The sequence below is a fragment of the Sciurus carolinensis genome, chromosome 2 (genome assembly GCF_902686445.1).
Source record: "Sciurus carolinensis chromosome 2, mSciCar1.2, whole genome shotgun sequence".
NCBI lineage: Eukaryota > Metazoa > Chordata > Mammalia > Rodentia > Sciuridae > Sciurus > Sciurus carolinensis.
The window spans coordinates 69076920-69104395 of record NC_062214.1 but is presented as its reverse complement, the minus strand read 5'-3'; the positions used below and the strand labels follow the sequence as shown (position 1 = coordinate 69104395).

At 38.2% G+C, this 27476-nt stretch overlaps 1 protein-coding gene across 1 annotated transcript in view; it reads left to right on the top strand.

Moving 5' to 3' along the window:
* Positions 1-264: 264 nt before the first annotated feature.
* The window catches only part of Tars3 (threonyl-tRNA synthetase 3), a 52082-nt gene continuing 24870 nt past the window's right edge, over positions 265-27476 (top strand). Inside the window, exons 1-10 of the mRNA XM_047539079.1 lie at positions 265-684; positions 1508-1576; positions 2578-2771; positions 7944-8067; positions 10922-11043; positions 13402-13519; positions 16596-16660; positions 21932-22010; positions 23110-23256; positions 24074-24172. Of these exons, the coding sequence (XP_047395035.1) occupies positions 367-684; positions 1508-1576; positions 2578-2771; positions 7944-8067; positions 10922-11043; positions 13402-13519; positions 16596-16660; positions 21932-22010; positions 23110-23256; positions 24074-24172 (1335 nt within the window). The 5' untranslated portion in view covers positions 265-366. The remainder of the gene's footprint in view (positions 685-1507; positions 1577-2577; positions 2772-7943; positions 8068-10921; positions 11044-13401; positions 13520-16595; positions 16661-21931; positions 22011-23109; positions 23257-24073; positions 24173-27476) is intronic.

The following is a 27476-nucleotide window of genomic DNA, read 5'->3' as shown; positions in this document are numbered from 1 at the left end:
CATAGCCTCTCTGCCTCAATTTTTCCAGCTATAAACGGAAATAGTTTCAACATAAAAAAACAGCGACTGCAGGTAGCACCTGGATATGCTCTGAAGGTTAGAGGAGCCCATTCAGTGGCTCCATTGCCACTGTCGTGGCTCAGGCCATAGTCCCCAACCCTGCAGGGCTTCGAGACTCGGCCCCGCCCCTCTCACTGCCCCGCCCCCGGCAGTGTGTCCAGCCTCGGCCCCACCTCTCGACCCGCCTCCCGCGGCGCGCGGAGCTGCGGCCCTGCCCTGTGGCCTGTACGAGGCTGTGTCGCCCTGTGGCCCTCGAGCAACCGCTAACTCCCCGCGGGGCGTGGGTGTCTGAAGGAGTCGGGCGCCATGGCTGCTGAGGCCCTGGCGGCGGAGGCCGTGGCTTCGCGCCTGGAGAGGCAGGAGGAGGATATCCGCTGGCTGTGGACCGAGGTCCAGCGCCTGAGGGATGAGCTGCTGAATGCGCCCGACCGGTGCCAGGCCGAGGGACCATGCCTCACGCGCGAGGTGGCACAGCTCCGGGCGGAGAACCGCGACCTGCGCCACCGGCTCTACCGCCTGCGGCTGTGCCTAGCCGAGGAACTGAGCCACCAGGCCAAACTGGAGAGCGCGGCGCGGGCGGCGGCGGCGCACGGGGAGGTCGAGCGCGCGGCTGCGGGCGTGCAGGTAGCGGGGCGGCCCGGGCTTCGGGCGGGGATAGTGGGCTGCCGCCGCAGCACTGCGACCTGCGACCTGCGACGGTGCTTACTTAGCGGTCTTCAACACTGCAGGGGGAGAGCTGCAGGGCGTATCCACCGTGGCGTACTGCCCGGTCGGCCCAGCTCCCTGCCCCGGTGCCCCCAGCCAGGGTGCCCAGGCCTGACCCGAGCCCCCGCAGCAGCGTGTGCTGAGCCCTGGTGCCCTACCCTGGCCTGCTGCGGCCCGGGAACTGCTAGATATCCAGCGATCGTCAAATTGACCCGAGGGTTTAATTTCTCAGCCATTCTGTTAAATAGCCTGCTACACATTTTTCCCGATAGCAGAAATAGCATTTTCATTTGTTTGAAAAAAGGGCCGTGGTGCTTGAGATTCATTGTTCTTTCCTTGGGCATAAAGATCAACAGTTCTGTTCCCTGTGATGGCAGGTGGTTTTGATGTTTTATTTGCTTGTTTGGGGAGTCTATCTTGAGAGAGCTCTATATTTAACATTATTGAGCTCTATATTTAACAGTATTTTATTATTTTAGTTCAGAAAAGGACAGATTATTTTCCTGTAAAACAATAAACTTAGTGAGTTCTGAAGGATTTCTGAAACTGTGAGATGTTCTTCAGTTCTACTCTGGAAGATGACTTGCCCATTGCAGGTTGTAAGTTGTGGTCAGGAGAGCCAGTTCTGAATCTTTAAACATGGGGCACTTGCAGCCTGCTGGCATGTCCCCCTTCTTCCTCAGGTTTCAATGTATTGTTCTTACTTGTCATTGACATGAGTTGTTTATAACTTATCTTTCAGTCTCCTTCTAGTCACAGCCAAGAAAAGGACACTAAAAAGAAGTTGAAGGAACATGAACCTGACAGTGAGGTAACATTACTATGGAAATAATATAAAATACCACCTGTAATTTAAAATATGTATATGCAGATTTTTTATAAGAACATAATTATTAGTTAAATTAATATTTGAGATGTATTAGTGTATTTAAAACTTTTGAGCCTTACATGTGAGATGTCAAGTCGCACTTGATTTATAGGGCACTTAGTCTAAGTTGAAATAGTAGAGCTCTTACTTTGTATTAAGGAAACCAGCTACTCTGCTTTTTAAATATAAATCATTAAAACAATGAGAAAACATTCATTGAGCATTAACGTTTGGTAGATGCAAAGGAGGAATTCCTGGCCTCAAAGAGAGTAGTCTGGTTCACAAGTTGAGATAAACAAAGGAGAAACAACTAGCAAATGAAGTGAGATGGTACATTTGTCCCCTCTGTATCCACAGGTTCTGCATCCATGGATTCAACAAACTAGATTGAAAATGTTTGGGGAAAAAGTTGCGTCTGTATTAAACATGTACAGACTTTTTGGGTCATTATTTTCTAATGTATAACCACTATTTATATTGTATTTATATTGTAAGGTATATTTTAAGTAATCTAGAGAGGATTTAAAGTATATAGGAGGATGTATGTAGGTTATAGTGCTATTTGATTTAAGGGACTTGAACATCCTCAGACTTTGGAATCCATGGGGCTCCTGGAATCAAATCCCCCTGAATACTGAGGGATGACCATATATTAATGAGTGTTGTATTGTGTGCCTCTTCATAAACGTGCTGTAAATACTGGAAAAGGGAGATGCTGGTAGGTGTAGGAGTTAAAGGTGGCTGACTTAGAACTGGACCTGTAGAGCTAAGGAGTTAGATGGTGGAAAGGAATCTTCTGAAAGGGGAAGTAAAGAGACAAGGACATATGTATGTATGCTGAGAAGGCAGTGGGGGGGGGGGGGGGTTGGAAATGATTTAGAACTGAGCAGCTAGCAATAAATAGTCATTATGTGTTAATCTCATTGTATTCTAATGATTTTCAGGTGAAACAGCCAAATTTTATAAAAGAAAGGCTGGAGCTCTTTGAAACATTGAAAAAAGATCATCAGCTCTTGTATGCTATCGATGAAAAAAAGAAGAATGCAAGCAATGTGATAGCAGTAAGACTGGCTGATGGGAAAACAGTGGAAGGGGAAATTTGGAAAACAACACCTTATCACGTGGCTGCTGAGATTAGGTAAAAAAAAATTGCATGTATGCTGGACACAGTGGCACATGCCTATAATCCTAGCGGCTCCGGAGTCTGAGGCAAGAGGATCTCGGGAGTTCAGAGCCAGCCTCAGCAAAAGTGAGGCGCTAAGCAACTTAGTGAGACCCTGTCTCTAAATAAAATACAAAATAGGGCTGGGGATGTGGCTCAGTGGTCGAGTGCCCCTGAGTTCAATCCCTAGTACCAAAATAAATAAAATTCTATTATTATTATTTTATTTTATTTTTTTGCAGTGCTGGGGATTGAACCCAGGGCCTTGTGCTTGTGAGACAAGCACTCTACCAACTGAGCTATCTCCCCAGCCCAAAATTCTATTATTAAAAAAATACATGTATGTATCTAATATACAGATAGATATGAATAGAAAAATAGTTTGGAGAAGATATTTAGTATTAAGCAATTGTACCAGAGCCTGATAGAAATGTTTTCCTAGAAATTAAAAAAAAAAAAATGTTTTCCTAGAGGTTACTAAAATATTTTTTTTTCCTCATTCAGTTGAATGAATTAAATGTAATGAATTTTTTCCTACTGGCTTCTGAAAAGGTCACTTGAATAAATTTATGAATATCAGAATACAATCTGTTCTTTTCTAAAAGATCCAAATTTTAAAGTTCTAATAAAAATATATAGTAGAGAAAAAAATCTGTAATCCTTGACAGGCCACATCATACTGATTTTATTCATCAGCCAAGTAATTTCCATGAATTTTTACAGGACCTTTAATTTTAGATTAAAGATGTACATGTTAGAGCTGCTATTAGTCCTGGAATAGTTCTTGGTCTTTCTAGAAATTAGGAAAATTACTGAAGTTATACTGTTTTGATTAATGTTAATTTCTAGCATTAAATGCAATTACATGGAAACCAACCCAAAACTTCCATGTTAATATACTTTTATTATTTAACAAACAAATCGTGCCAGGCACCATGGTGCACGTCTGTAATCTCAGTGGTTTAGGAGGCTGAGGCTGGAGGATTGCGAATTCAAAGCCAACCTCAGCAACTTAGTGAGACCCTAAGCAACTTAGTGAGACCCTGTCTTAAAATAAAATATTTTAAAAAAGGGCTGGTGATAGAGTTCAGTGGTTAAGCACCCCTGCATTCAATCCCTGGTACCAAAACAAACATTTCAGCAGTTAAAATCCTTAGATTTCTTTTGAAAGCTCTGCATGGCTAGGGCATTTCTGTTTCAGCCTTTATCATGTCCCCTAAAGGCCCTCCTAACCCAATTCCATGTTTTCCAGGGGAGATGATGTGTTAGAGAAAAATGGATTTTGAGGCAAAAATAAGTTTGTATTTTCTCATGGGGAGTCAGGTTTCATGTTAAATGTGTTTCAGCAGTTCTCAAGTGTGATCCCCAGACCAGCAGAATTGACATTACCTGGGAACTTGTTAGAACAACAAATTCTTCCAATCCACTTTCAACCTCTTCATTCAATCAGCTGTCGTATTTTTATAAGCCTTCCCGTAGCTTCTGATGCAAGCTAAAGTTTAAGAACCATTGAATTTGGCTGCACTGTTGTTAACAGAGACCCCTAAAGACAATGTCTTAAATAAAGTAAGGTGTTGGATTTTCTCATGTAATAGTCTATAAATGACCAGGCAAAGCTGGTAGACTTCTCTGGTCCATGAAGTCATTTATGGGCCCAGGTTCCTTTGGTCTTGGTGATATGCCAGGTCCTATCTGTGGGCTTGTGTGCAAATGAGGGGAAGGGAGAGTGAAGAACAGTGATGCTTTGAAGTCAAGTTTCTGTAATATTGTACTTTCATTTCCACTTACATCCTGTTAGCTCACATTTAGTCACGTGACTACACCTAGCTATAAGATAGAATGGAAAGTAGTGCCAACTAGCATGCGTCCCACTAAAACACTTTTACCATGGAAGAAAAGAAAAATGGTTTAGAGGACAACAGGCAGTCTTCCCCGTCAATCCCTCCAACATCTAGATATCTGTGGGTGGTCTTCTTTCAACATCTGACACTCACCCCTTCCCCAGGTGAGACAACTCCAGGTCCCATAACTTAAAGCTCACAATTCCATGTGATTTGCAGAACACCCCATTAGGCTGACTACTGCATCCTAACAAAGAACAATAATAGACAAGTCTTCTCATACCACATGTATACAATAAACAAAATCACAATTAAAGTGTCTATTTAGACAAAAAGGAGAAATACAGCAGGCAATGTTTTACAGAAGTCATCAGATTCTGCTCACAATTGCTATGCCCACAGTTAGTGCTTGAGTCGACCCATCTGGTCACCTTTTGTTCTGTGGAAGCAGCTTCCTTGTCCACATACCTCTGTGGACGCTGATTTTGTTCTTTGGGAAGTTCGTAGTTGTTTCTTGCCCTTGTTTCCCACATCTGAAGTGTGGGGAAGTTTTCTCCTTAGGGGCTGTATAGTGTGCACAGCCTAGTTCTTTCAGGTGCACTTTTGGGGTCTGAGAGTCCCTTAAGACACGTCACCAACATTTGTAAATTGGGTTTTATAGTTCGATTGGTAATAGAATTCCCTCAAATAGTTTACTATAGTAGGCGTCCTGTTTGCTACTCATTCAGTTGACATGAAGGTCATCTCATTTAAAGATGCCTTCTAGACAGAGATTCCTCACCCTCTGTTTCTTTGCTTCTGTACTTGGCTTATTCCTTTCTTCCTCAGTTGAACAAACTGAGAGCATGGAAACAACAGGCTTGTGGAAGGGCAGTGCCCTTACTCTCTAATCCTTGCATTTCCACCGGTCCCTATTGTCTGTCTTTATGTGTGGCCTTTGAGAAGGGCTGTCAATGCCCATTCTTCCTGCTGTTTGGGACAGAAGATTGTCTTTCAATCTTTATAGCCCAACATTTTCCGAACCCTTAGTCAATTTGAATTTTAGGTCAGAGGAGAAGAGAACCTTCCTTGGCAAAGCCCTATCCATTCCCTCTGTTTCAAATTAGATAGTGACATGCGAGTTTTATTCTAGGGTTATCTTGTTAAAAGCAACAGGAGTTATCCAGTGTCCTTTTAAACATGTTTCCTCATGTACTATTGCAACACATGGTTTGCCTGCAAGTTTTTATCAAATGTTTTGTAATGCCATATAAATGTTGATTTTCCAGTATCCTTAGTATTTATTTTCTTGTAACCTATTGCCCCTCTGCCAAGCCAGTGCCACGTTTTTGGTTTTTTTTTTTTAATTACTTGCAAGTCCTTATTTCTGTATTAGCTAAAACATAGCCTGAACTGCTACATGACACCAGAAAAAACTGAGTGGCTTAAATATAGTTCAAGTCTCTTTCTCATAAAGCAGTCTGGAGGTGAGTGGTCCAGGTTGGCAGGTTGGCACTTCTCCACAGTCATTTGAAGACCTAACTTACTTCCATCTGGTTGCCATGGTCCAGAAGTAACAGCAGCATGTGTGTTTTAGTTCACAGAAAGCAGAGAGGGGGTGGAGAAGTGCCTTCTTTTGTCTTAAGGCTGAACTGCAGAAGTGGTGCATGTATTCGTTGTTAGCTCTAGTCATGGTCTCATGGCTACATCTAGCTTCAAGGAGAGTTGGAAAAAGTGTAGAATAAGGGGGCCAATGGATTTGAGGAAATTTTTTCAGTCTATCACAGCCAGCAATATGAAAATAAAATTCTGTGTCATTAGTAACAATATCTAACATTCATTAAGTTAACATATATAATCTTTTATTCCTAATATAAATGTATGAGAAAGGCACCATAATTCCTATTTTATAGATGAGAACACTGAGATTTAGAGAAGCTGAGTAAATTGTCCAGCATTTAAATTCAGGTTGGCCTCACACCAGTGTGGAATCCCAGCCACAATGCTGTACTGCTGTCCAAGGTAATCTTAGATATGCCAATTAAAACATGACATTGTAGAGAGGATATAATTTCATAATACCTAACGTTATAAAAGTAGAGACAAGGTACCAACTCTGCTGATAGGAAAATTTGGCAATATATTCCAATGTAAGTCATTAAAAATGTGTTTCCCTTGATATAGTAATTTTACTTGGAGTATTTTTCCTGAGAAAATACTTGGGTACTAAGATGTGTGTTCAGGAATTTTCTTGCAACATTGTAACTTCCAAAATAAAACAATAGCAACAAAAAACCAAAACCCACAAAGAAATAACCAAAATGTTATCCTACAGTTGTTAAATAGCATATGTTAGGAGTCTGTTGTTAACAGAAAATGCTGTGATTTATTTTTAATCTTAAGAATTAGGTTACAAAATAACATGCATACTGATAATATTAAATATTTTATATCGGTGTATATATGGAAAAGTGTGGAAGGATATTGAACAAAATATTAACTGTAATTGCTGGGTGGTGGGATATGTTTGTTTTTCTTTGTGCTGTTCTGTGCTTTCCAGGTTTCTTAAGTTTGTCAATATTTCAAACAGTAAGTGTTATTGAAAAGAAAAAGATCAATACCTTAGTAGAAAATAGGCAGAGAAAATGAACAGTTCATCAAAATTAAAATTAATCATCAAAGAAATGAAAATTTTCAATATCACATTGACAGATTTAAATTTTTTTCAGGGTGTAAGGAAGTATACTCAGATGATGTTTATCAGAAATCTTTCATGCCTTTTGACCTAGCAATTCCACTTCTTTGAACTTATTCACAAAAGATGCAAAGATGCATGTGTATAGATGTCTATGTGGTATGCTTTATAAGAGCAAAACTGCAGGTGGCCTAAATGTGCAGAGGTGGAGGTTTTGTTAACAAATATAATACTTCTAGGCTGCTTTGGAAGTCTGATGGTGTGGCGGTAAAATTCATGGTATAAAATTATGGTGGCAACTGTGTTTAAGAAGTGGAAAAGGAGAAAGACTAGGTAGTCATGTACCAAATGTTATAATAGTTATTTCTGGGTGGTGATGTGTACATGGGGTTTTAATTTTATTTTTTTGTGCTTTTTTTGTTTTCTAAGTTTTAAAAATAATGAACATATATGACTTTTACACATAAAATAATTGTTATAAAATAAAGTGGTAACTGTCCTGGAAGTTTACATTTGCATTTTCTATCTACTTTCAAAAAGAAAAAACACTAGAAATTATTTTACTCTTTTCTTCTAACAACTCATGATAGCATATTAATAAGGTTAATTCCCAAATGACTTTTCTCTTACTAGTCAAGAACTGGCTGAAAACACAGTAATTGCCAAGGTAAATGGTGAATTATGGGACCTGGACCGCCCATTGGAAGAAGATTCCACCCTCGAGCTGCTGATGTTTGATAATGAGGAAGCTCAAGCTGTAAGTATTTTAACAACCATCCAAACAGTCTTTGGGCATTTATGTTGTAAACTGCACTGGGGAAGAGACCATGTATTAAAGTAAAGAATGATGAGTTTTTTGACCTTAAAGATTTAAAATTACAACTATAGTATTTAATAGATATTTAATAAATCTTTGTACATATACAAATGTATATGAGCTTTATAAGTAGCCCATATTTACCATTTCTTAAAATAATTGTTTCCCTAAGTTAGAATATTTTAGCTGTTAAATAATGTGCATTTGGAATGAATTTTAGGGCTGGGAGTGTAACTGAGTGGTAGAGTACTTGCCTAGCATGTATGAGGCCTTGAGTTCAATCACCAGCACCAGAAAAAAAGCAAAATCAAAGACTGTTCCATTGTGATTTGCTGAAAATAAAGTTAATTATAATAGATTTAAATATTCACCTATCTGATAATTTAATATATGTGGGAGGGATTGAAATAATTATCAAAACTCAGGGGCTGGGATTGTAGATCAGTGGTAGAGTGCTCGCCTAGCATATGGGAGGCACTGGGTTCGATCCTTAGGACCACATATAAATAAATAAATAAAAAAAGGTATTAAAAAAAAACCCTCAAATATCCTCTACTAGTTACTGTAATTTTCTATAAAATAAATACCAAATTTTTATGTAGGTCTCTGATACACCTTAATTTTGGAATCTCTTTTTAAGTAAAATCAAACCTATGACTAACTTAGGTTATATTAATTGTTATGCTTACACTAAATTTCTTAATTTCTTAATCTGAACCATGAGAACTGTATTATAACTTCTGTTTAAAATATGCAAAGTATAACCAGTAAATAGGTAAATAGTACAATATTAAGAAAACAATTTTTAAAAGTGATTCAAAAAGTACAGGTCTACACACTGTCAGCCGTCATCTCCCTATATCTAGACATGCCTCTGTTTTGTATGTACTACTGCCTGTGTGGTGTCACACTTAGATACTGTATAGGAATCTTTAGTTCAGTTGCATTCACTGTGAAATTCTTGATTCTAACCCCAAGGTTTATTTCTTTCTTGTTTGCCCATCTCAATATACTACTCCACTACATACCCAGTTTTCTAAATCCAGAACCTTGGAGGTTATGTGTAATTACTTCCCTTGCTCACCTCTAGTCTCCAGCTTATGGAAAGCCCAGTGGATTATACTGGAATCTGTCCATTCTTTCTATCTACATTGCCATCACCTGGGAGTCTGCACTCACCTTGTTATTCTACCATCCAAGAAACCATGCCAACTTGATGTTTCTTCCCTTAAAATCCATTCCCATACAGCTATAAAACTATGTTTTAAAGTGTAAATTGAGGGGCTGGGAGCGTAGCTCAGTGATCACTTGCCTTGCATACGCAAGGCCCTGAGTTTGATCCCCAGCATCACACACACACATACACACACTAAAATGAATTGTTTCTCCTTACAACTCTTTAATTTGCCCCCTGCATTTGGAATGAAACCCAGTCTTCCTCATGGCCTGCATAGTCACTGACCTTTCCTTCCCTCTTTAACCTTTCTAAATGCTTCTGTTGCATTCCCTACATGTTAACCACACAGACCTTCCTGCACCACTGTGAATGTAGGGCCTTCCCTATTTGCTGCAGAGCCCTGTTCATCTTATGGTTATTCCCTTACAGGTTTGTTTATTGCCCATTTATCTTCCAGTAGGCTATAGCTGTGTGAGGGCAATGACTATATCTATTTCTTTCACTATTATCTTCCCAGCACTTAAGACAACAAATATCAATAAATATCTCAGTGTGCCCCAAAGAGGAGATTTGGGCTAATGTTGGCACTCAACCTGCTATCGTGGCAGCAAGCACAAGAGGGGTGCTCAGCCCCAAAGACTGGTCTCTGGATCTGTGCACAAAACATGTACCAGCCTATTTCTGGGATGAAGATTGTACATAGTTGCTCAGTCTGCTAACTCTGTCTGCTCTGATTTATTTTATCAAACGGCTATCTAATTGTAATTTTTTTGTTTGTTTGTTTGTTTAGAAAAGGGAAAGAAGGTGCAGACAGAAGACTCAATTATCTTGCACCTTTGGCACCTGTATTTATTTGGTGACTTGGTTGGTTTTAGTTTACCAGTAAACTATATATAATTTGTTGATAAACTAATTCTTGATTCATAAACTAAGCTAATTTGGTTAATTTTAGTTACTCATAAACTAATTCCTTGGGAATTTGAAACCAAATCAACTTTCTGAACTTACAGGTCTGATAACCCCCTTTGGGCTATGGTGAATTCACCCACATTTATACTGCTCAGGGGTTTCAGGGAATTAGCAGGCATTTTCTGGCAAGACCTTTTTCTTCCTGAGCTGTCTTTTAGACTTCCACAGTCACAGGCTATTCAGCGTATAGAGATTACTGTGGAGATGCAGAATCTTGTTAACTTTAATAATATCCCAAACAGCCACTTGAGCTCTCTGCATATAGCTGCCTTGGAGACAAAGGAAGGGAACTGGTACCTGGCACTCTAGGGCTTTCTTCTCTCTCTGGCCTGAATTGGATTTCCACATGGCCACTCTGCTGGATGTTCCTAGTGCAAGGTCTCCTTCCCCATAGTTATGTGCACAGGAGGAAATGATGTAGTTGCCCTGCTCAGCAGAACAGCTTTACACTATACCTGAGCACATGGCTGTGGTGGAATGCCAAGGAGAGTGCAGAAAATAGTCCTTGTAAGTGGACATTGAGGATTCTCTTTTCACACGTCTTGGCATTTATCCCCTTAAAATATATCCACTTGCTTCCTCATGCTGCTTTAGTACTTATGTCCCATGATGTAATTCTGATAGCTAATAGATTCTCTGTCCACACAGGTGTACTGGCACTCCAGCGCTCACATTCTTGGGGAGGCCATGGAAATTTACTATGGAGGCCACTTGTGCTATGGTCCACCCATCGAAAATGGATTTTATTATGACATGTTCATTGGAGACAGGTACTACCACACAGTGTTGGCTTCTGAATGCATGTGTTTGTATTTTGTTGTTTTATAATGGTTGCATATTAACTTCGTCATATATATTGCATAATGTGATTATAAATTAACTGCTTATGGAAATTATTTTTTAATGAGGTTAGATTCAAGGGTAACTTCTCAATGTTTTCTCTCTTTTCCCCAGAAGGACATGAGAAGAACATCTAATCTGGGCCTTACTAGAGTATGCTACTAATTAAGACCAAAATCACAAATTCCTAGAAAGCAGTTAATCAGTTCTGCTCCATGATAAGGCTGCTGTCAACTTCAGCCAGTCATCTCACACATTCGAATGACAGACAGGAATTGCTCATACACACCTCACATTCCGAGCTTGAAATCATTAGCAACTGACCCTGCCCTTGTCCACCTGTGCCATGTATTCCTCATATTCTTAAGGGTACCAACAGCTGTCAAAACTGAAACATTGGATCCTTCCAGTCCAGCCCCCACCACTCCTCACCAACACCCTACCATAGAGTGGCTCAATCTGGTTATGCCAATTTTATCTTCTGGTTTTTTTCTCCTTTGCTTCTCTCATTTCTTTCTTAACTTAGGTTCATAATATCTCTACCCTGGATAGGTACAGTACATTTTGACTTTGTCATCCCCACATTGCTTACTGACCCCCATAACTGAACATCCAGCGGTCTGTAGCTTCTGTTCATATACTTGCCCAATAGGAACAGTTTTTACTCATAACCATGAACTGGGTTTATCTACAACACCTCTGATCCCAAATATGTGACTTTTTTTCCATACCAACAAACTGATTTGCCACCTTTCAGGACACCAGATGGGTATCCAGCAATTCAGTGGAATCCTGACACTAACTACCTAGAGTTAGGCAAAACTCCAGGTTAAAACTCAGTTCTGCAAGACTGCTCCCTCTTCAGACACCAATTGCAAGTCCACACTGCCCATAATTTTGACCCACTGGCTATAAATTGAGTTTCCATGACCTACTCCTTGGGTTCAACAGTTTGCTAGAATGGCTCACAGAACTGAGGATGATGCTTAAGTCTACTGGTTTATTATAAAGGTTATTACACAGAATATAAGTGAAAAAGATGGGAAAGATGCAGAGGGGAAATTACATAGGAAGGGGTGCAGAACTTCCATGCTTCTTTGACTGTCCACCTCCTAGCACCTTGCTGTGTTTGTTGGCTGCAAGCTCTCTGAACCTTGTCGTTTAGAGGTTTTTAATGGAGGTTTAGTTACTTAACCATGTTTTAAGAACTCATTGGTTTATGATGATTAACTCAAATCACCAGCTCCTCTCCCCTTCCTGGAGGTTGGGGGTTGGGACCAAAAGTTCTAACCCTCTAATAATGCCCTGGTCTCCCTGGGATGAGTCCTGTTTGGAGCTGTCTTGGGGCCCCCAGCCATCTCATTCATACATAGAAGACACTCTTCCTTCTCCAGAGATTGTTATATCACAGTATCACTCCATTGTCATCTCTTGTCACCAACTCTCCAGGACTCACTTGTTCAACATGGTTTTTCTGACTGCCTGCTGCATGCTTGTGCTTGGTACTGGTGATTCAGCAGTGAACAAGTCTGTCTGTCCTGTGGAACTGACAGCCAGACTGGGGGAATACAGACATAAGCAGCTATCTACCATCGAGTGGTAATGAGTGTATTAAGAAAAACCAGGAGTGGGGAGGTGTGTGCCATGCAGGCAGGAAGTCAGGACAAGGTAGAGTATCATTGAAGCAGAGACCAGAATGGAGAGAGGAAACAAGCCCGAGGAAACTGGGGGTGGGGGGCAGGCATTTGTGGACAACATTCCAGGCCTCTGTGGGCATACATGTGACTTGTTTGAGGAATGGCAAGGAAGCCAGTGGGGCAGGAGGGAAGTGAATCCCCACCAGGAGCCAGTGAAAGGAGGTCAGTCCTTGCACAGTGAGAGTGCTTGTGACTGTATTTCACACACATCTCAGGCTAGATCCCACAGCCACTGAGGACAGGAACATGGTTAGCCCTTAACCTTTAGAACAAAAATATAAAAGCATGAAGCCTGAGGAAGACCACATAGGAGCTTACTCTGGCTGAGGAGTCCTCTAACAGATTTGTTCTCATGTCACATCAGAGAAAATCTGCAGGTAGATTGCAGCATCAATTGATGCCTCAGTTTCCCTCTTGGAAACAAAGAAGTGCTCTGTGGATGAATATCTGACTCCAAGTCCTGGTACAACAAATCACCAACTGAATTTAGAATGTGTGTCAAATATTGATGAAGTCTCCAGGGCAACAGAGAAGTAGAACTGCACAGGGTCTGAAAGGTCTGTACTGATTCTTGGGAGCTCTCCTTTTCAGAGCGGTGTCCAGCACTGAGTTGTCAGCCCTGGAGAACATATGTAAAACCATCATAAAAGAAAAGCAGCCTTTCGAAAGATTGGAAGTCAGCAAAGAAACACTTCTGGAAATGTTTAAGGTAACTTGGGGAAATATGGAATGAAAACCTTTTACTAGGTTTTTAATTAACATAGACCAGTATTTTCTCTCCCACCCCACATACCTGTCTGAACTCACCAGATTTTTCCACAGTCTGGGAACCTGTTGTGAGGTTGTTCTAGTCACTTGCTGTACCTCTTCCCTCCTCATCTGTTTCTTAAAAAATTTCCGGCAGACATAGGAAGTTCAAGGGCAGGTAAATAATTTTCATATGTGTGTTTACAAAACTGATTAATTCTGAGCATTATTAATGTCTACTGGGAATGCTAATTCTGTCTTAAGAAATGAAGTGTTATCTGCTTCTACAATTGAAAATAAAGCCAATTAAGAGCATTAAACTAAAAAAAAATTATTACTAAATTCAACAGTGTTTGTAATCCCACAACAAAAATTTTTTTTTTCTTTTTTGGGGACAGTGTTTTGTTAACTTTCTTTTTTCAAATCCTAGGCCTCGGGGGTGGTAGAATGCTTGCCTAGCATAGGCAAGGCCCTGGATTCAATTCCCAGAGGAATTAAAAAAAAAAAAAAAGTTTATAATCTATGTAAAACTTTCAGTCTCTTTATATTATTTTGAATAATTTACTTAAATACAATCCCTATTTTTATTTTTAAATCGTATATATCAGAGAAAGCATATGTTTTAAAAGTATAGTATCACTAGTTTTATGGGCTTGGTAAATTTGCATTTACTGTTTTTTTGTGAGGCAAAATATGTAAAATGTAAAATTTACCATCTTAACCATTTTTCAGTATATAGTTCTTCAAGTACATTTACATTGTGCACACATCACCACCATCCATCCACAGAGCTCTTTTCATTTTCTAAAACTCTCTACCTGTTGAACACTAACTTCCCAGTGCCTCCTCCCTGGACCCTGCAGACACCATTCTACTTTTTGTCCCTGTGAGTTTCTTTTCCCTAGGAGCCTCATTTCTGGGGAAACATGCAGTGTTTGTCCTTTGGTGACTGGTTTGTTTCACTCAACATAACATACTCAAGGTTATCTGTGTTGTAGCAGGTCAGAATATTGTTTCCTTTTTGAGGTTGAGGTTGAATAAAATCCTTTTGTATGTGTATAATAAATTTTGTTCATCCATTATCCATCTGTGGACACTTGGGTTGCTTCTGCATTTTGACTCTTGTGAATAATGCTACTGTGAACATAGGTATGCGAATTTCTGTTGGAGATACTGACTTCACCCTTTTTGGACATATACCCACAAATGAAATTGCTGGCTCATATGGAAGTTCTATTTTTAATTTTTTGAAGTTCTATTTTTAATTTTTTTGTTATACTGTTTTCCACAAAGCGACTGAACCATTTACAATATTCAAGGGTTCCCATTTTTCCACATTCTTGTCAAAACTTGTTATTTTATGTTTGTGTATGTTATTGTTGTTGTTTATAACAGCCTTTCTAAAGGCTGTGAAGTGGTATTTCTTTGTGGTTTTGATTTGCATTTCTCTAATGACTTAGTAATGTTGAGCATCTTTTAATGTGCTTATTAGCCATTTGTGTATCTTCTTTGGAGAACTGTCTATTCATGTTCTTTGCCCATTTTTGAATGAGCTTGTTGGGGTTTTTGTTTGTTTGTTTTTTGTTTGTTTTGAGACAAACTTGTTATGCTGCCCAGGCTGGCTTTAAACTTCTAGGCTCACATGATCCTCTTGCCTCAGCCTCCTGAGCAACTGAAACTATAGCACACCCCACTGTTGTTGTTTTAGTTCCTTATGTATTATGGATATGAACTCCTTAACAGATAGATGATGTGCAGATATTTTCTTACATCCTGTGGGTTACCTTTGTTTTGAAGCTACTCAGGATCTAATGTATCAACATTTGTGAAGGAAAACGATTTGGTTTGAACATACAGGTATGAAACAGTTAAATCTTACAAATCTGATTGTTTTTTTCTCCCAACAAATACCTCCTTTAAGTTGTTATTTAATGTAAGTACCTGATACTGTAATAATGGTGATAAAAGCATAAAAAAAGGAAGAGGAAAAAATTACATATTTTTGGGTGGGATGCTACTGGGGATTGAACTCAGGGGCACTAAACCACTGAGCCATACCCTCAGTCCTTTTTTTGTATTTTATTATTCTCACTGAGTTGCTTATCACCTCATTTTTGCTGAGGCTGTCTTTGAACTCGTGATCCTCCTGCCTCAGTCTCCTGAGCCGCTGGGATTACGGGTGTGCACTGTGCCCAGCTCCATTAGTTTTTTTAATGTAATGACATAATTACTCACCACAAACTTTGTTTTTGCTTTCATACAAATCATAATGTAGCTGTGTCCTCAGAATTTTATTTCATGTAGTTAAAACTGGATCTTCTAGAACAGTGTTGTCCAGTAGAAATATAATGGAATCTTCAAATCTGAGCCACATGTGTAAAGTGTAATCTCAAATTTTGTGGCAGCTATATTTTATAAATAAAACAAAGGTGTAATTAACTTCCAATAAAATTTTATTTAGCTCAGTATATCAAAAATATCATTTCAACATGATATGAAATATCATTTCAACTGGGTATGATGGTGCTTGCATGTAATCTCAGCAACTTGGGAGACTGAAGCACTAGGATCTCAAGTTCAATTCCAGCCTTGGTAGTTCAGTGAAACCGTTTCAAAATTTTAAAAATAAAGAAAAGGGCTAGGGATGTAACTCAAGGGTGGTAGAGCACCCTTGAGTTCAATTCCCAGTACCAAAAAGAAAAAACTAAATCGTTTCAACATGTAGTCAATATAAAAAAATGATTAAATGAACTACCTTATATTCTTTCCCTCCCCACTACACCTCTGAGGTCCTGTGTGTTTTTCTTTTACAGCACATCTCATTTAAGGTTAGTCATATGTTAAGTGTCCATTAGCCACATGGTCTTAAGGCTCCCACTGGAAGTGCATCTATCTGCTGTGAGCTCCTTGTGTCCTTAGTGTCTCAACACCTCGAAAGCAGTAGATGCCTTTTCAGTGTTACTCGAATTCTCGAATTGATGCTTTATTTTTCATTTAACCTTTTGTGTAACAACATGTAAATATGTTTTTCTTTGTAGTACAATAAATTTAAATGCCGAATTCTGAAGGAGAAGGTCAACACTCCAACTACCACAGTTTACAGGTTTGTATGCATAAATTTCAAACACTGCTCAGTAGTAAACTTGAAAGTGTTAACTATAGAAGCAGAGTTTGTTTTCTGGGAGCTAGTCTAATGGTGAACTTATATAACTGATGTACTATTATAGGAAGGAGCCCCAAAATTTTGTTACCAAGGGCAAATTCTTATTTTCTACTTTGTAGTTATCAGGATAGTAACTGAGACCAATTTTCATTTTTTGGATTTCAGCTGTAATAGGATCTTTCTCTTTGTGGGTAGGACGATGTCAGCTTGGTGCCTTACATTTTTAGGAGCTGTTAGGAAAAGAACTGTTTCCTCCTTCCACATTCTTAATAACATGGTAGTGGGAACCATACAGGCCATCTTCTCACATGGTGACCCCCTGCCTCATACTGTGCTCCCTGTTGTCCAGAGTTCACGTGTATCGACCTTCATATGTTAATAGAATATTTCCAACAAAAAGGGAACTTTGGGAAAAGGCAAAGTCAGGTGCTAAGAAGTGGACTCAATCCCAGGGTCCCTCAGTTCTGGTAGTTTAACGTGAGTCTCTTGAGCTCTTTTTTATTTATCTGTCTTTCAAAGCTGCCCCATGGGTAGTTGCTGTTCCTCATTTTTGTGTGTTCTTGCTATTTGAGTGCTGCTGGGACCTTCATGGTCCCATCTTAGGAGACCTAGTACACAACTATAATCAGAAATGTCATCCACCGGGGCTTTATTTCCATAGTCAAGTGCTTATCAGTCTCTGAATCAGTTGTAGTACAAAATAAATCATATCCCTTTTGTGCAAAGCCATGCATAGAGCATCTCTTAAATTATAACATGAACTCCTTGCCATTTGACATTGTATGGGATACCATGTTTACCTTATTTTTGCCACTCTTCAATGACCTATAAGATTTTATTATTTATTACCTATCATTTAAATAAATATTAGTGTAGCTGTTCTTAAGTTTAAAAATAAATGAAGATGTAGAAAAGATAGGCTTAATTTTTAAGTTCTGGCTTCTAATGATTGAAAATTTGTATTTTTTTAGAACCTTATTTAGGTTAACATGGACACTTCTTAGGATTATTTAAAGATAAGAGTATCAAAAGTTTTCATGCTAATTTGGTATTCCTTCCTTTCCTCTTAATCTGATTTACAACCTCCACCTTAGAGAACAGTATTCAAAGCCTTGTCTTTCAAAAAATTAATATTTTTGTGTTTATGACTTCATCCTATTTGCAAAACTATAAGCCAGTCACTTTTTGTCAGTGTGATTTTTAGCCTTTTAGCCAATAGACTTTAAATTTAATTGGGATAGTTAAGACATTACTTTCTTTACTAAATTTTCTTCAGACTGGTTGATGTTAACTTTCCCTCTGACCTATGTTATTTGCATTTTAATTCTGTTAATATTGTTATGCTTGAAGAAAAGTGTTTACTTAAGATTTGTGAATCCTTGTTCATTATATGTGCAAGGAAATCCCTAGCTACACCCCCTAGTATTTGAATAGTGATGTTATCTCTGATCCTAACTGATGTTTGCATTATAAGTCAATGTTACCATTTAATAAACCCAGAAACAATTAGGCATTTCATCATAAAACCAGAGAGCCTAAAAGAAACAAAGATCTTGACATTTATTTTTTCTCTTTTTTTGTTCTTTGTTTTTTTTGTTTTTCTTTACTTTTATTTTCTTTTTACATTTATTTTTTTTATTTTTTTGAGAAAAAGGAAAAAGAAATTTTATTACTTTTATAGCAAAGGAGAGAAATACAGGGGACTTCTGTCCCAGAGAGTATGATTCTGCCCATCAGTGGGAACAGGCTTTTAAAGAGGTGATTCAAAGGCTACATTCCATGTGTTCTCTCTCAGTGTTGTAATTCACTTGTTAATTTGGGAGATAGTAATTTCTGAGGTCTTCTGGTACCATCCCCAAAGTCTGGATTACTTTGTTCCTATGGTGGGTGTGTACTCAGGGACTGATAACTCTGCCTAGGATAGGGATGAAAGCTAATCCTGTTTCCCCTGAGATGAGGAAACAGGGGAGATTAGGAAGGATCAGGGATAGAGGAAGAGAAAGAAGCATATCCATTTTAAAAATAAGTTGTAGCAGAGCAGCAAGGGCTATATTCAAAACATAAAGTGGACCACTGTTACATTTCCCCACTGCTGTCAATTTCTACATTCCATTTCTATGGAAAAATGGATGACGACATCTCCAAGTTGCTTCCTGCTGAAAGAGAGTGACGTTGGAGGAAGTAACCCAAAGTTCTTGTTCTCTGTCAGGTGGGGCATGGACAATTAAGGGTATTCAGCATCAGAGAAATCCAGAGGTCCACAGTGGCAGATGGCAGGTGACTGGATAAGACATACATATGTCAGGGATTATTCTATGACAGCAATAAACAAGACAGCAAAGCATTACTTTTTTGTAAACAATTAGCACAAAAGAAATTAGTATTTCAGCCAGTCTCTGAAAACTGTGAAGATAGTAATTCATAATCATATCAGTGAAAAACAGAGTTTATCAGTGTAGGAGGAGTTAAGAAGATTTGTAGGTCTGTGAGCTCAGGCTCAAATTAACTCTTGACAAACTTGCAACTCTAGAGTCCTTTGTGATCATTATTATTAGACACTCACAAGAACCCTTCCTTTAGAGCATCCAGTTTTACTTACTTTTGGTAGGGCTGATACAAGTGTACATCTTAAGTTACGTTTTTAAAAAAATCTATTGTTTTTCCTTTTGAATGTCCTCATAGGACTGTGCTTAGGCTAAACTCTCCTGCCAGGTGTTTAAGACCAAGTTGATCAAAACTGACCTTGTTCCTATCTACTCTTAAGAGTCAGCTAAGATTGCTTAGAGATCACTCTGGGGGACATGTGCAAAGCATCTTGGCTGTTTTAGCTTTCCTCCACCAGTGATGACACTTCCCAGGATTGGTTGGGGTCTGGCTGACCATATATGTGTACTCATGGAAGTATCAGGGACATTTCCATCTCTGGTGACCCTCCTCTTTGCAGAATGTGCATTGGTTGGCTTCTTGTTCTCTAGGGTCTTCTCTATTTCCCTGATCAGCAGATTAGGTGACTGACCAGAGTTGCAGAGCCCAGAGAGGACCTTAGACAGCAAGGGCCAAAATATTGGCTGTTCTTTCTTTGGCCCATTTTACTTCCTGGACTTCCCTCTCCAAGTTTTTGGTTTTAACATCTAGCAGGCCAGTTTCACCAGTCTTAAAGTGGGAATAACAGATTATAACTCAAGTATCTATAATTTTACAGTTACCCCTTTCATTTAATTGGGGTCAGTATTAATACTGTAACTCAGCATTATATCCTATTGATTTTATAGGTGATGGCTTATTATCTCAATTTGTTTTATTAGAAGTAGTACCTCTGAAAAACACTAACAGGCAATAGTTATAAAGTTTATAAGGAAAATACAAAATGAAATTAACAGAGCAAAAACATATTCCATTTGTGTAATAACTATGAACCAAGTAAAAAGGTTTTTGTAATCTTAAAATTTTACCTAGTTATCTATTATATCGCCTGTTTATTTTGAGATCACAGTAATCTTTACAACTAAATTGGATCTTTTGAACCCAATTCTAAATGAGCTCAAGTCTGGCCTGTTTTGGAGCCTTTCTAACATGGAGTAAGGTGGGAAACAGAACCTTATCTCAGGTCAGGCAGGACTTTTGACAAGTAACAAAACAACATTACATCTAAAATATAAATCAAAGGCTAAGAGAGCTTTTAACTTTCTTTTTGTGGAAATAGTGGTAAAATGTTTTGTGTTTTACAATGTCACCTTTAAACAGATCAGGCTTTCTTTATTACCTTCCAAAAATACATTTAAATTTCTATTCCAGAATGAAAAGTAACTCAAAATTGTATGTATAACTTACGGACAACAGCTTACTTTTTTCTGCTATAAAATACCAAATGACATGAATAAATGCCAACCAAATTTATTATTCTATACAAATCCAAGACTGTTACTACAGATAATTTTAGTTTGGAGAAGACCAACTTGGTAAAGTGCTCTCCCCTAAGTTTTACATTTAACTAAGTATAACTTAACTTATAAAATATAATTTAGAACCCACGGTAACAATAATCACAGGTCTACATGGGTTAGCAGTACTAGCAAAGATCAAAGGATAGCCTTAAATCTCTTACACATCTAAGAAAAAGTTTATGATCAGAAATGGACTTAGTCAAAGCAAACAGATATAAGACAGGTCTTAAATGATAGTGTGGCCCTTCTATATCAGATACAATGTATAAAGGAAACACTTATTGGTTATCTTGTGGGTAAACTTACATAAACTTTCATTTTAAAAGCTTTCACATAACACTTAGACAATGCTTAAACAGATATAGTTCTCAGATGTATACATATACTAAGTCACATATATTTAGGATTTGACATTTATTTTTAAAGTAAAATATCAAGTTAATGTGTTGTGAATAAATTTCAGATGATTTCAGTCCTGAAGATTAATTAGTGTAGAGCAAGGAAATGTCTGATTTTATGATAAAGGGAGATATTTGAGAGCCTTGGGTTGTGACAATTGAAAGTGGCATCTCCAGCTGGGTGAGTGATGCACACCTGTAATACCAGTGATTTCCAAGGTCAAGGCAGAGAATCGCAAATTCAAGGCCAGCCTCAACAAGTTAATAAGACTCTGTCTCAGAATTGAATAGAATAGAGTAGACTGGTTATATAGCTCAGTGGTAAAGTGCCCCTAGTTTCTTTCCCCAGGATGGAAAAAAAAAAAAAAAAAAAGAAAGAAAGAAAAGAAAAGAAAGTGACATCTCTTGTGGTTTCTTTCAGAAAGTGTTCTGTTGCTTTTGCATTTGAGCAAGGGGTAGAGGTGTAGCTTAGTGGCATAACCCTTGCCTTCCATACATAAGGTCCTAGGTTCTGTCCCTGATATCAAAGGAGAAAAAAAAGTAGAAGAAGAAGAAGAAAGGAAGAAAATAATTGAATTTGAACAAAAGAGGGCATACTGGGTTCTGAGGCTAGACGAGTTAATTACCTCTTTCCCTAAACCTAAATCAAAAATTGCTCCAACACATATAAGTAAGTAAACCCCTTCACTCAAAAAACTATAACTGGGGGCTGGGGTTGTAGCTCAGTGGTGGAGCACTTGCCTCACAGGTGTGAGGCACTGGGTTCAATCTTCAGCACCACATAAATAAGGTATTGTGTTCATCTACAACTAAAAATATATTTTTTTAAGTTATAACTGTCTGAGCATGTTCTAAATGTTTCATTATAGGTGTGGTCCACTAATTGATCTTTGTAAAGGTCCCCATGTAAGGCATACTGGAAAAATTAAAACCATAAAAATTTTCAAGGTAAGGATTAATTATTTTAATTTATAAACACAGCAAACTTAAGTTGAACTAGATCTATTATAGCCTGAACATCACAATATTTTAAATATTGCAATCTTATTTGACTAATATATTTTAGAATTTTGATAATTAGAGTACTATATGTAGCTCTTGTTTATCATTTAACTTTATGGGAAGTATTCTAATACATTTCTTTTTCATATGATATTTTAAAACGCTGTTACAGCTAGCACTCTATCTTCACAGGTTTCACAGTTGTGGATTTAATCAACTGCAGAATGAAAATATTTGAAAAATATCCCATCTATACTGAGCATGTACAGATATTTTATGGTCATTATTTCCTAAATAATATAGTCCAGCAACAATTTGCATAGGATTTACTTTGCTTCAAAATATGCAGGAGGATGATATAAAGTATACACATGGGTTCTATGCCAATGTATACCAATTTATATAAAGGACTTGAGCATCCTTGGATTTCAGTATTGGTGGGAGGTCCTGGAATTAATCCTCTGCGGATACTGAGGGTCAGCTGCACTGTGGTTTTCTTGAATCACCTAACGTGAATAAGAACATTTGTCTCTGTGTGAGAATAAGGTACTGTAGGAAAAGGAGGACCAGGGAATGTGATGGTGTGGTGTGGAATTGAGAGGCACGGGGCTGACTCTGCAGTCCCAACCTTTCTGGACCTTGTTTTCCTCATAGGTGAAACACAGGACTGCAAGATAGCATTACCTTTTAAAGTTCTTAATCCCTGAGCTACATCAGTGAGGCCAAGACTCCCTTCCCTGAACCTCCTGTCTCTTCTGCTTCCCTCTTGGTGATTGCAGTTCCTGTTCAACTTTCCCTCCATCCAGACTCCTGTCACTTTCTTTCCTAGAATTCACAGCAGAGTCTTTATGTCCTTTACTGATTAGTGCTAGAATTTGGGCTGGGAAGATTTAGTTAGAATCAATTTCAGAGTCTTCCCAGCACTAAAAAAAAGTCTGTAACTAAGCAATGTGAATGTTACGGTGGAAAATCATGGACCATTTTAGAGTGATTTTATTTTTACCAGATGTTTGACGTGTTTACCAAAATCTTGTTTGGTGTTCAGAATTCCTCAACATATTGGGAGGGAAATCCTGAAATGGAAACATTGCAGAGGATCTATGGGATATCCTTTCCTGATAGCAAAATGATGAAAACCTGGGAGAAGTTCCAAGAGGAAGCCAAGAATAGAGATCATAGGAAAATTGGGAAGGTATGCCCCACATCCTCATCAATAGTGAGACACAAACATTCCTTTGTTGCCTTGAGTTTACATCTCATAAAGCTAAATGTAAAAAAATTATATTTCACTGTCCTATTTCCTGCCTTCTATTTTGCTTGCACTCATTGCCCGCTGTTGGGTTTTTTTCATATTAATACCCCAAATGTCTTCTAAGCTCTTTTTTCCCTGTATCTTTTATTTGATTTTTAAAATTATACCCCTCTCTTATTTTCATCATGATATAAATGTGAAATTATTTTAATTGTGTACACTTGATAGCATGCATTGTATTTAGGAGTCAAGGCAGTGTGTAGAAAGAAAGAATGAGATTTGAAAGCAGGTGGTCCTGGGTTTTTAATCTCAGTCCTGCGACTTGCTAGCTGTGTTGTCCTGTCCTCATCTGGGGTAGCCTTGCAGATTGATGTGAGGACAGATGCAGGGTTAGCTGAAAACCATGAAAATGATCATCCTCACTTGGAGCCACACCTCCTGTGGTGAAATTTTCTGGTCTTTTTAAAATCCATGTTTTTCCATGTAAGATTTGTGCTTAAGTGTAACAAGTAAGAAATTTAACAGTAAATGAGAAAGATGACAGAAAAGCCAAGTTAAAAGCTAAATAATTATAAAAATGAATTGTAATTTTATATGTGGTATTACATATGGTTAGGGATAGGTATTGAGGGTCTTTGGAATGCCTATTTTTAGATAATTGAGTATGATGTGTTTTTTTCTTAGCATATCATGTGTATGTGATAAATATTATTTAACAAAAGATGAAATTTTAAATGCAGTTATTATTTCAACCTAGGAACAGGAACTTTTCTTTTTCCACGATCTGAGTCCTGGAAGCTGTTTTTTTCTTCCCCGAGGAGCCTTCATTTATAATACACTTATGGATTTCATACGAGTAAGTTAATTTTTAAAATATTTTATTCTTGTTTGACTACATTTTATATTTTACTATTTTCTATTATATTTAAATTATTTCCATTAATTTCATTTCAGTAATATTAATAAAAATTTTGAACCTAAAAAAGAATTAAGGGATTGTGCCTTCCATAAAAATGTGATGATTTTTCTTTTCCCTGCATGCTGTACCTGTTGACTATATAAATCTCTGAATATATATAATTTAAAGATAAGCATTAGACCAGATATGGATTTCCCTGTGAAAGAAAAAAGGGCAAATTATCTTCTCTGGCACAAAATGCTAAAGTGCAAAGCATTGCTTCTCAAAAGGTGGCCTCAGGCCACTGGTACTCCTCTGCTGTCTATGGTGACTCCTAGGTGATTTGGCAGCCCTAGAGGAAAGGATAAAAAAATAATTATGTAAAGTACTTACCTATAACACAGTTCATAGGTTGGAAAGAAAGTCTTTAGTATTTGCATAATTAGGACTATAGAAATTTTGTTCAGAGGTGATTCATGTGGTGTACTAGGATTACACTTCCATTCTTGCCTGACTTGTTTCTCCTATAACTAAAAGTTACAGTGATGCGCTGCGCATTTCAGTCAGTGACAGACTGTATATGTGATGGTGATCCTGTAAGATGATTTTTCCCATGGTATAATGGACAGACTTATGGTCCTATAAGATTATATTATAGCTATCTTAGTTTGTGTCAGTGCCCTCTGTGATTTTCTTACAAAGAAATAGCCTAACAGTGCATTTCTCAGAATGTGTATCCCTGTCATTAAGTAGCACATAACTGTACCTACAATTTTTAGTTAATTGATTTTTATGTGCATATCTCTAATTTACCCTCAAATGATCTCTCAAACCCTACAAAACTAATTGCAACATATTCTGCATCCTTCAGGTAGTTGCTCAATAGGTATTTCGTTTTTCAGATTAGGGCCTCTCCAGAATTAACTTGATGCTAAGATTCATAAGATTGATATCTTAGCACCTCTTTTTATCATCATCCTGTCTACTTTCCTCACACCTCTCCAATTCTGAGTCCCTTTCCTGATCCTCGTGTTTTTCCTTCCTTATCCATAACTCTTGAAGGAGCATTTCATTCAGTAACTTCCTGAGAAAAGGGCGCATGGAATGTGCTGGTAATTGTGTTTGCCTCACTAGTCTTTTTTCCTTCCTTCTCTGTTGTGTTGTGTCCCTAGAGGCTGAGGCTGACCTCTATTGACTCTTGGTCACACTCGTCATCATCCTTGTTGTCACCTGGGCTCTATACCTTCTAGTAGGGACTGGCCAGGGCAAGGCAGTAACAGGAGAATAGAGGGCAGGGAAATGAGATGTTTAAAGTATCCTGAAGATTATTAGAGATTATTTGGCAGATGGTGATGAACAGTCACAGCTGCTGTTTTGGATGTACTGTCTTTGCTGGAAAACCAATACAGTCCCTGGCACGTGGAACTCTCAAGATGGGGATGGCAGGGTAGAAAATAAACAGAAAGTGTTAGTGGTGGCCTTAAAGGGCTCTCTTACCTCTTATAGATGCAAGACAGACATGGCTGATGGTCAAGGCTACGATTTGATTGTGTGGGTTGCAGAATTGTAAAAGCATTTAAATACACAGTAATTCTAAGGTAAGGGCACTAGCTGAGAAGGCCCCTGAGACTTGGAATGAGAATATTTAGCAGACACAGGCTGAGTACTTTGAATTCCCAGATATCCTTATGTGCAGGAATTGGTTTTACCATGCATAAAAAACTTTCAGGAACCTCATCTGTTTTTTGTTTGTTTGTTTTTTCCTCTTGGTCTTGCCTCTTCCCACATTTAGTAATTCTTAAATTATTTGCCAGATATTATATTTAATTAACTATAGAGGATGACGTTATCTCCCATTGAAGCATTTACCCTCTGCCAGAATTTAAGACTGATCACTCAGTTCAGTCAGAGAGATTGAACTGACTTAGGACTGGGTTTCTATTTTAATAAGAATCAGTCTGTTTCTGTTTCTTTCCTGTTTCCAAGACATGACTTTCTGGGTTTCCAGTTGATAAGCTGGTGGGTCTGTGTCTCTTTAGCCCCAAAAGACTATAGGAAAGCCCTTAATTCTGCCCTTCTAATGTGTTCTGTTACTGAATAACAAATTATTTCAATTCTCATCTGATTGCCACATCACTGTTCTCCAGTAATATGCCATCTGAATCAAGTCTGAGTGTAATGAGACTTCACAGGAGCAGTTGAGCCTCCTCAGATGCAAGATTCCTTGGGTGCAGGTTACTAAGTACTTTCCTCTCCATTTCAGACCTGTGAACTAAAGATACAGGTTATCTACTGATACCCTTTCCCTCCCTCTCTCCCCTGCATTATAAAATGGTAGAGGAAAAGGGATGTAGTAGATAGTTCCCTTCAGAGTGATCAGGAGGGAGGGGAGGAAGCACATAGTAGTCAGCAGTCTAGAAATTCTGATATCTACCAGTGATTCCCTCCTCCCACCTGAGATTTTTCCCATGTGAGCTTCTGTTATCATAGATTAACTTTACTAGTCTTTAACTTCATATAAATGAAATCATGCAGTATTTGTTTTTGTGTTTCTGGAATTTCTTTTGTTCAGCTTAATGTCTGAGATTCATCCAAATTCTCATAATTGTGATGTTTTCTGTGTTGTTTTAAAAGATTCCATTTTATGAGTGTAATACATGATGATTCATTTTCAGCTGTACATTTAGGTTGTATCCAGTTTGGAGCTATTATACATGAAGCTGTTATCAACATTCTTGTACATGTCTTTTGGTGCACATAATTCCCACTTCTGTCAAATAAAAATTATAGAGCAATTGTTTTGGAACTAAGCCCTTGAACCAGGCCCCTACAGACCAGACTAAAAAAATCAAAAGGAATCACTGATGTTTAAGTTCCAAGCTGAAACTAACCTGTTTATCGCACTTTCATAGAAATCAGGATTATAGAGATAACATCCAAATTTCCCAAAAAAAGCCAGTTTCAATTGGCATGATAATGAAGTTTCCCTGTGCTTTAATCTTTAAGAGAATTATCCTGAAATAACCTAGTGTCAACTTATTAGTTATCTCCTATTGTTCTGTCTCCTTGTCCCCTCCTTACAAGGGAAGTAACTTTGAAATAACTAGTCTTTTGTTTTGTTTTTGTTTTGATTTTGCTTTTTTCAGTCTTGCTTTGTCCATAAAACCAACCTCCTTTACTTTGATCTTCAGAGCACTTAACTCTTCATGGACTGAAGGGTTGACTCAGTTTTAGAGTAGAAAATAAAGCCAATTAAGATCAT